General features: G+C 51.9%; 1 protein-coding gene across 7 annotated transcripts in view; it reads right to left on the reverse strand.

The window, feature by feature from the left end:
- The window catches only part of Celf6 (CUGBP Elav-like family member 6), a 39,267-nt gene extending 29,472 nt beyond the window's left edge, over positions 1-9,795 (reverse strand). For 3 of the 7 annotated variants that reach the window (XM_087198939.1, XM_087198938.1, XM_087198937.1), the window contains exons 1-2: positions 9,516-9,793; positions 5,724-5,806 (exon numbers count right to left, since the gene is read on the reverse strand). In XM_087198939.1, the coding sequence (XP_087055065.1) occupies positions 5,724-5,806; positions 9,516-9,777 (345 nt within the window). In that variant the 5' untranslated portion in view covers positions 9,778-9,793. Of the gene's footprint in view, positions 1-5,723; positions 5,807-9,515 lie in introns of all 7 variants that reach the window. The other 4 variants (XM_021236993.2, XM_021236992.2, XM_013076125.3 and 1 more) reach the window with 3 other exon arrangements.
- Between the last annotated feature and the right edge of the window lie 281 nt (positions 9,796-10,076).

Consider the following 10,076-nt stretch of genomic DNA (forward strand, 5'->3'; position numbering starts at 1 on the left):
GCCTGTAATCCCAACACTTGGGAGGCTGAGGCAGGAGGACTGCCATGAGTTCAAGGCCAGCCTGAGCTACATAGAAAGACCCTGTTTCAACAAACAAAAAAGCAAATTTCATCATTTTCAGCACTTCGTTCTACCTCACTCCCTCCTCTAATTCAATCCACTGTCCAGTCCCACTGGTTCAGAATCTCCCTGGATGTCCTAAGTCCACCCTCTGCTTTCTACATCTGCCCTGTCCCCAGCTCCCGGCCAGCAGCATCTGTACTCCAGTGACATTGTCCTCCAGGGCCATCCTGTCTCTAGTGCTGCTCCCTCTTCCACTCGACCTTCACAGTGTGGCCAGAGAAATCTTTTAAAACCAGCTCCTCATGGTTCCCTTCTTAACTCCACCATGCCCTCCCCTGCAAGCCTCCCAGCAAAGGCAGGGCTCCTTGCTGTGCAAAGCTGCCCTGTCCTGGTGCCTGACATGCACGGTGCTCTCCACGCATGTGCAGCCCTGGCTGTCTTCACCAGGAGCCTTCCTGTCGCTCTCGTGTTATCCCCAGCATCTCCAAAGTGGCCTTTGGCTTTTCGTGTTCACAAAACGTGATCGTGATTCAAGTCAGCAGCTCCTCTACAAAGCATCTCCTTCCTCCCCACGCTGCTGCCTCTTCTGCACACCCAGGGTGAGCCCCACTCAAGTGCAGTGAGTGATTTGGGGGCTGGTTCCTCCTTGAGGGCAGAAGCTCAGCCTCATCCCCGAGCAGATGGCTGCCCGTATAGTGCCTTTTATGAGTGACACAAAGGTGCTCCCAGCCCTGCAGATAGGTGAGAACAAAGCATGCCCCATCCTCTGGGCTGACGAAGCCCTGGACTTTAGCTTCCGTTTGCTCTCTTGCCCCACTATTTTGTGCAAGCAAATCCACTTCACTGCTCAGCTGTGTCTGCCTCCTTCAGTATTTGAAGAGTCCCCCAGGAAGGCGGGTCCTGGGCAAGGAGACAGACAAATAAGGGGGTACCCTCTGAATTCCAGAAAGTGGAGTTGAAGTTGGCCTCACTCTTTCAGGTTGGTGCTGGAGCCAAAAGTGAGGTTAGTTTGGAGCTGGGTATGGTGGCACTCACCTGTGATCCCAGCACTAGGGAGGCTGAGTTAAAGGCATGAGTTAAAGGCCAGCATGGGCCACATACTGACACTCTGTCTCAATAAACAAATGAACAGGCTGGGGATTTAGCTGAGTGTTTTCATCGCCTGCTGCGTAAGCACAAGGACCCGAGTTCACTACCCAGTACCAAAAACAAAACAAAAAAAACAAAAAATAAATGAACAAATTAAAAAATGAGGCTGGCTGGGCTTGGTGGTGCAGGCCTGTAATCCCAGCACTTGAGAGCCTAAGGGAAGAGCCCAGCCACAAGTTTGAGGCCAGCCTGGGCTACATGGTAAGTTCAAGGCCAGCATGAACTACATACCCTATCTCAAAAAACAAACCAACAAAACAGTGAGGCTGGAAGAAGTAGCTCCAGCTTCATGGGGAAGAGGCTGCAGGAGACAAGAACCACATGGAACAGAGGAGGAAGCCTAATTTTTTTTTTTGGTACCAGGGATTGAACTCAGGACCTTGTACTTGCCAGGCAGGCATAGCACCACTGAGTTAAATCCCCGGCCCCCTAATTATTTTCCCCTGACTTTGTTTTGAGACAGGGTCTCACTAAGTCACTAAGTTACACAGGCTGGGCTAGAACTGGTGATCTTCCTGTCTCAGCTTCCCAGAGCCTTCTGGGATTACAGGTGTGTACCAGCAGGTCAGGCCAGAAACCACATTTTTTTTTTTTTGTACCTGGGATCGAACTCAGGCTCTTGTGCTTGCTCAGCAGGTGGTGAAACCACTGAGCTAAATCCCCAGCCCCAGAAGCCAAATTTTGATAAGTGACAGAAATTGGCAGCAGGCAAGTGGAAGGGAGCTAGGAAGAAGGCTCAGGCTACGTGTGGTGGCACATGCCTGTAAGCCCAGCACTCTGGGAGGCTGAGGCAGAATCACAGGTTCGAGCCTAGTGTAGGCAACTTAGTGACTTAGCGAGACCTTGTCTCAAAATAAAAAAACCAAAAAAGGGCTGGGGATGTAACTCAGTGTGAAGACCCTGAGCTCAATCCCCAATACCATGGGGGGAAAAAAACCCAGCAAAGAGAGATCACAGTCTAGCAAATTCTGTTAAATCCCCACTTCTGCCCCCAAGGGCCCAGGGCTTCTCTTGGGGGTTGACCCAGCTTTTTTAGCCTCACAGTGAGGCGTTAGCTGGATTGCAGCAGGAGCCCCGCACTGACATCCTACCCCTGCTCCTCCAGCCGGTGGAGCCCAGGAACTGTGCCCAGGAACCAGGGCCTCCAGGGAGCTGGGTGCCCGTTCCTCTCCCTGTGCTGGCTTCCAGTCTAGGTGACCGAAGTTGCTGCTTTCCCTGGCCGGCTGAGAAGAAAGATGGATGGCATGGACATGGCTGGGGCGGCCAACACAGCTATTGATTTTCGTTTAGGGGAATAATTAAATATTAATTTTCACTTTGTTAGGCTGGGGAGAGTGAATAAAACCAATGCTGCAGGTAGCAGAGGAGGCCAGGCCACGCTGGAGGCCTGCAGATGGGCGTACGGGAAAGGGTAGACATCCCCACTCACCATCACCCCTGACACCAAGCCATCACCTTGGCTCAGGTGACATCACAGTCGTTAAGTGAGTGAGTTCTGGAGCCAGACTAACTGGGCTCAAAGCCCCAGAAGTTCCCATTAGTATCACCAAAACCTTGACAAGTTGCTTGACCTTTAAGGCTCAGTTCTCTCATCTGTAGAATGGTGATACCAATAACAGTACCTTCCTTACAAAAAATTTAATGATGGGCCGGGGATTTAGCTCAGTGGTTCCATTGCCTGCCTCACATGTGTAAGGTCCTGAGTTTGATCCCCAGTACCAAAAAAAAAAAAAGATTTAATGACTTAGTACATGGAAAGTAGCTGGGTGGAGGCTGAGGGAGGAGGAGGATTGCCAGCCCAGTCTCATAGTGAATTCAAGGCCAGCTTGAACTGTACACCGAGACCCTGTCCCAAAAAAGCAAATACAAAAAGAACATGTAAAGTACTATGAACACTAGCACCCACAGTGGTTAGTTATTATTATTTTGTTTTTCTCCCCAATAATTCTCCTAGCTCTCTAGGTCTACACAGCCTTTCTCTCAGGCATCCTCACCCTTTAGAGCCCTCATTGAGCAGAGCCCCCGGCTCATTGGGAAGTTTTTCTCCCCCCACCTCCGAAGTTCATCTTAACTTTTGCAGTGTCTCCCATTGGCTTTCAGGATGATGTCCAAATCCCTCCAGTGGTGCTCAGTTTCCCTTGAGCTGCTGCTCTCTGGAGCTCTGCTAGCCCCACCCCACACTTGCCCGTTCCTTCTGCCTCTGCCCCTTTACGGAGCTGTTTCCCACACAGATGTCACAGCTCATCTCACTGCCTCCTGGTACAAGTGGCACAACTTGTTTGCTCCCACGAGGAGATGAGTGATGACTTCCACTACTGCTCCTAGGAGTGCCGCTGGTACTGTTGCTGCTGCTACTACCACCAGCTGACCTCTGTGGAGTGCTGATTTTCTTCCAAGAGCTGTGCTAAGCACTTTACAAGACTTGACTCATTCAGCCATCATAATGACCCTGTGAGCTCAGTCATACAGGTGGAAGAACCTAGGCACAGAGGTAGGGCTTGCCCAAGGTCACAGAGGTAGACAGCGGCAGGGCTGAGTCTCCATTGGGCTTCATCTGACTCCATCGCCTGCATACAGAGGATGGAGGATGGATGGAAACTGGGGCAACTTGGCCCTGAGTCTCCCAAAGTGAGGATCAAGCTGCTTCAGTGACTGAGATGGTTCTAGGCTATGACACCCCATCATGGTTGGTCAACTCTTACAAAGCTTGTTCCTTTGCTGGACAGCTACAATGCATAGCAGTGACTTTCCTACACTGTACCATGCTGAGACCATATCTGTCCCTCATACTGGCCCAGCCTGATCCTGGCTTCTGAGACCACCAGGAGAAACCAAATCCCTCTCCAGAATCTGAAATCACTTGCCCCTGGCCCCAGTAGTCACACCTATTGGAATCTTAGGCACTTGCTAAGGGTCAATTAATCCTCACTGCAGCCAAGGGAGCAAGGTATTAGCACAACCCAATCTTTTTTTTTTTTTTAAGGCAGGGTCTCCCTTTGTAGTTCAGGCTGGCCCTGAATTCACTATATAGCCCAGTCTGGCCTCGAACTCGAGGTAATCCTCCTGCCTCAGCCTCCTGAGTGCTGGGATTACAGGTGTGTACCACCACACCTGGCACAACCCACTCTTTATAGGTGAATAATTTGAAGACCAAGAGTCTAAGTAATGTATCCAGAGACATAGAACTGGTGAATGGCAGAGCTGAGATTCAAGTCTACATCTGGGAAACTTGAAAACCACTTTATTTTTGTCATACTATGGAGTTCAGGCTGGCCTTGAACTCACGGCAATCCTCCTGCCTCGGCCTCCTGCCTTGGCCTCCTGCATCCTGGGATGACAGGCGTGCACTACCATGTCCAGCTTAAAAACCAGTATTCTTGGCCAGGGATTTAGCTCAGTGGTTTTTCTGCCTGCCTTGCAAGCAAAAGTCCCGAGTTCGATGCTCGGTACCAAAACAAACAAACAAACAAAAAACAAACCAGTATTCTTGGGCCAGGGATTTAGCTCAGTGGTTCTGCTACCTGCCTCACAAGCACAAGGTCCTGAGTTTGATCCCCAGTACCAGAAAAAAAACAAACAGTATTCTCAATGATTATATTATAATGCCTTCCAATTTAAGTCCCACTTACAGTCTATCTTCTCTGGCAACATCTCCCAGTTTCTTCAAATATCATCCCAAGATGTTTTTCGTCTTTGCTCCCACCGGCTGCTCTCACTTTGGCAACCTAGTGGCCCTCTTAAAGCTGAGGCCTAGAGTGGGTGCAGTCCTAGGTTTGGCCTGCCCATGACATTTGAAGAGAGCTCTTGTCTTAGACACACCACTCCTGGGACAAGAGAAAATGAGGCTGTGGAGTGTGGCTTGCTCTCAGTAACCCATGCTATCCTGGTGACTTCCATCCGCCACTTTGTCAGGAGGGCCCACTTGGCCTTTGTCCAGTGACTACCCATCAGCCAAGACCAGATCACGCATCACATGTGCTTACAAGTTCTATTGCCTTAGGATCTCACCAAACTTCAGTCAAGTGTTGGAATGTAGAGCAAAGACAGTCTTGATGAGCAAAGGCATCCACCCTCCAAAAGTATTACAGGAAGAAGGCCAAAGGGAAGTGCCATCAAAGACCACAGGCCTAGAGAAAATAGGATACCAGCCTGGCAGAGCCTCCCACTCCACGTAACTACACAAATGCTCACACCAGTAACTACACGCATGCTCACACCTGGAGCCATGCTTTTAGCCAAGGTGAACAAATTCCAGCCTAGCCCACAAAATGTTTGTCTGTCCTAAAAGATAGGGTGCAACCCTTGGCCCATGGATCTTAAACCTATTTCTTTGAGCTGGAAGACAGTTTTATAGAAATTGTAGCTGTTCAGGGCACAGTAAGCCCTTGCCTAGGAAGTGTCGCTGCTCCTAGTTCTCAGTCCCAACCCAGTCCCATCTGTGGCTCTTGCATGCACACAGGGCATTGTCCACAGCTTGGGGGGACTCCCACCCCCCAGCCCTAGTGACTTACCCCTGGCAGGGTCTTCTGCTCGTGCAGTGCACTCTGGGCCTTGAGAGCAGAGTCCCGGGCGCAGTAGGTGAGGAAGGCACAGCCTGAGGAGGAAGGGGCTGGCTCAGGGGTTTTCCTCAACCCCCAAATGCTTTTTTTGGAAAGACTCCCCTAAGCTGGCAAACATCAGTGCATTCTCTTTTAAGCCACACTGTTTCTCTGCCTCCTGTTTTTCCTGCAGGGAGGGTCTTCTCGGGCCTAGGGACCCATGTCCCTGGTTCCTTCTGTGCTCTGGCCCAATGCCCAGGGAACATGTGTGCCCACACAAGTCACATGCTCCTGCAATCTCACATCTCCCTTCCCACTGCAGTCAAAAGTCCTGCTAGGGTTAAACCTCCTTAAGCAGCTTTGCCTTCATCTTCAACCGAGACGCCCCTTTCTTTTTGGCTCCAGACTCATGGAGTCTTCCAGAATCGGCCCCAGTTCTTTCCGAACTCAGTTTCAGACAAGAGGGCCAAGCCCGGGACCTCACAGCTCCTTCACTTGTGACACTGAGGGGTGGGAAGGAAGGTGGGGGCTTCCGGAGACCCCCTATCCTACTCGTGGAGCTTGATCTGCCCCCTCTCCCAGGGCTTCAAAATAGGGCCTCTGGAAGGGTTCTTGTGTCCCAAGTCCAATTCCCTTAAAAGGACCAACATACTGGGGAAGGAAGGAGTCTGAGTTGAACCAAAGGGTCAGCAACCCACTCCTCTTTGTTCAGCCTCAGAAGCTTAACCCTCTAAGAAGCACTGAGGGTGGGATCTCTTCCTTTGCAATGGCCACTGATCACCCACTCATTCAGAAAATATTGAATCTTTATGAGAAGGCATTATGATGGGTTTGGGGATAGAGAGGCAACAAGATGAACACATTCCCTGTCCTCATGAGAATTAAATGAATCATGGGGCGGGGGAGGCATTTGAGTCCAAAGGGATAAAGACTATCTCAATGAAGACACCAAGTCTTCAAGAACAAGAATATGAAGTCCTCTAGAATCACGTAGCAAAAGGATGGCAATTGTTTCAGGTAGAGGGAAGAGCATGTATGAAGATTGATTAAAGAATTTAGAATTTTGGGGTCAGGAGTAGGTTGTACATCTGTAATCCTAACACTGTAGGAGGCTGAGGCAGGAAGATCACACTTTAGACCCCAGCCTACTTAGCAATTTAGTGAGACTCTGTCTCAAAATGAAAGAATAAAAAGATATAGGGCTGTAGCTCAGTGCAAAGGCCCTGGGTTCAATACCCAGTACTGAAAAAAAAAAATAGTGTGCTGGAAAATAGAAGGCTGGCATAGTTGGAGGCTGGTGTGTGGAGTATGTAGTGATATAGTCAGGAATTACAGGCCTCAATCTGATTTTAAACTTTTTCCTGAAACCAATGAAGGGCCACTAAAAGGTTTTAAGGAGGCTTGTGACATGATAAGATCTATGTTTTTGAAAAGAGCCTTTTGAGTGTGGGAAGGAGAAGGACTGAAGGAAGAGAGAGTAGATGTGGGAAACTATTAGGAGCTTGGTGCAATTTTCCATTTAGACCTCAGCAGACTAGAAAGGCAAATGGGAACTTTTTTTTTTTTTAGTGTCCTCTATTTGGGTTGCCTCCTGAAGATGTGGGGCGGGGGAGTTATCTGCCATTCATTGAATCAAACTCATATCATATCAGTAGGGAACCTGAAGCCCAGGGAGTAGCAGTGGCAGGGAAATTTGGAGGTTTCTAACCCCAAGGCTGGGTTGTTTTCAAAGCACTGTGATTGCTTCCCTCGGTACCCAGACATCGAAAGGAAAATGAGTCACTCTAGCTTTGAGATGTCACCATTGCTAGAGAGAGGCTGGAGACAATGTGGACTCAGAGACCCTCCATAATCATCTTTCGAGGTGGTGCTTGCCTCTGAGAGGTGCAAGTTGGAATGCAAATAAATCCCAAATACGTGATTCCACTTGCATCGCTACTCTGTCTTCTGCCACCAAACTATGCCATGTGACATCAGAAGCAGACAGAGGGCCTGTCTGAAAGGCCTGGGGATCCAACTGCTACCTAAAGGAGTCTATGTGGATTGACTAGGGTAGAGAGTGGAAGAATGGAGGGACAGAAATCGAGAGAAGTGTGGTTTGAGAGACAGGAGGAAAAGGAGGAAGAAAAGGGAAGAATTAGAGCTAACTGGGGGAGGAAAGAGAGGATGAGGGAACAGTTCAGAGACCCTGATAGCATTTAAGTGGGAAGAGAGAGGATTAAAGGTATTCTATAGACTTCCTTTATTGTACAGATGACCTACAAAGATTAGCTTTATATTTACTTGGTGAAATCAATGTCTAGAAAATAAAATGTTACTATAGGTGGATGAGCAGATACATAGGAAGTTGAGTGCCATTATAAGGTCTCTGGATGGTGGGATCTTGTCTTTTCATGGCCTGTGTAACATATCCCACCCCAAAGGATGGAGGCTGTACCCCTACCCAGATGGTTCCAGCCCTTCTACGGGAATTGTCCTGAAGCCCCTACATTCGTGGACCAAGGAACCCCCTAAAGTCTCCCAGCTGCAAATAGGTGGCCATCTGATCCCAGCTGTCATCCCCTAGGAATGTGGCTTTAGCTGTTTCCGGAGGCCCACTGCTAAGAGAGGAGGATCATAAAGGATACTTGGTGCCCCTTCCCCACCAAATCGTTGAAACCACAGCACAGTGGCAGTGTGGGGAGATAGGAGATAAGGATGTTTCTGCTCAAATTATTTCTCCTTTCCCTGCCCACGTACGACATATGTCTCTCCTCTGTTACTTCAGCTCGGCCTGGGCAGACTTTTCTGCATGTAAACAAGTCTCCTCCCTCTGTTCAGGAAGAAAGGGGTGTGGCTGGACAGACGGTGGTGTCTCTGTGTTTCTAGCAAGGGCAGGGAAAAGATTGCCCCCACTTCCTCCTCCTCAGCTTGACCCACCCTGAGAGGACTCCTGAGGGAAGGAAAGCAGGAGGCTGCATGAGGCATGAAGGGGCCCAGGAGAGGGGATTAGAGGATTCAGCTAAGGGGAAATCAAAGATGAAGGGACCCAGGTGGCAGGAGCTCCCAGCTGAGGTTGGGTCTGCTCTCAAATCAGGCACAGAGTGTTGGATTCTGGCAAAAAGAGGGAGGTAGGGGTAACTGTCAGACGTGAGGGGCATTTGGAACTGAGAACCTCCAGAAGGTGAATTGCACTTTCTGCTCGACAGGTCTGGGTTCTGGAGAAAGGGAAAGTTTAGGTCCCTGGGGTTTTAGGTTGGCAGTCTGGGAGTCAGGCAAGGCTCTGGGGATTGGCTGGAGTTGGAGACTAGGAAGGAGGAGTGGTTTGAGTCCAAGATCCTGGGGTGAGTAGTTAGGCCTGGGTGGGGCGGCACTAGGTGGAGGGTTCAGGAACACAGGGGTCCAGGTTCAGGAGATGGGGGTACAGGAAAGCTAGGAGGCGGGGCTGAGTTTCCACATTGCAGGATTTGGGATGTGTGAGTGGAAGAATTGTGAGGTCCACCTGAAAGGCGGGACTGCTGGCATGTGAGAGGTGGGGTAGGGCTTTGGAGGTGAGACCAAGAACGTGTTAGGAGACCAGAGTGAGATCAGGAGAGAATCCAGGCTGGGGGCTCTCGGGGAGGAGGGGACGGGGCAGAGGTGGACAGGACATGGACTGGTGTTGGACCGGCTCTGGGTAGGGTGAGGCGGGGGCTGCGGCCGGGGCTGGGGCTGGGCTGGGCCGCGCTCTAATTGGACCGGGCTGGGCCGGGCCGGGCCGGGCTGGGCTGGGCTGACCCCGCGCACCTTTGTGGAGGCCGGTGAGCCGGTCCTTCAGCACGGTCAGCTCGTAGATGCGGCCGAACTCCTCGAACAGCGGCTTGAGGTCCTGCTCGTCCAAGCCCCGCGGGATCTGCCCCACGAAGAGCTTGATGGCGTCGTGGTCCTTCATGGGCACCGCGGCCCCCGGGTTCAGCCCGCTTGTGCCGACGCTGCTGTCCGCGGTGCTGAAGCCCAGGCGCGGGCCGGGGCCGGCGGGCGGCACGGACCCTCCGGGCGCCGCGGCCATGCCCCGCCCTGTCCCCGCCGGTCCCACCGTCCCCTCCCTGGACCGGTGGCGGGGGCCAGGGGAGGGGGCGGGGCCGGGCGGCGAGGGCGGGGGGCTGCCGGGGGCGGGGTCCGGGGCGCAGGGGCGTCGAGCGGGTGGGGCGGGCCGGCGGGGGCGGGGGCGGGGCCGGGGCGGAGCGGGGCCGGGGCGCGGGGTTCCGGCCGGGGGTCCCCGCGCGGCGCTCTCTGGGCTCCCGCCCGAGCTCCGGGAACCGAGCCCCGAGCCCCAGCCCCGTGCTTGGTGACGTCAGGCAGCTGTCC

This window comes from Heterocephalus glaber, unplaced genomic scaffold (assembly GCF_053883595.1).
Source record: "Heterocephalus glaber isolate CG9 unplaced genomic scaffold, H.glaber_assembly_v1.0 deba00001689, whole genome shotgun sequence".
In the NCBI taxonomy this organism is placed as follows: domain Eukaryota; kingdom Metazoa; phylum Chordata; class Mammalia; order Rodentia; family Bathyergidae; genus Heterocephalus; species Heterocephalus glaber.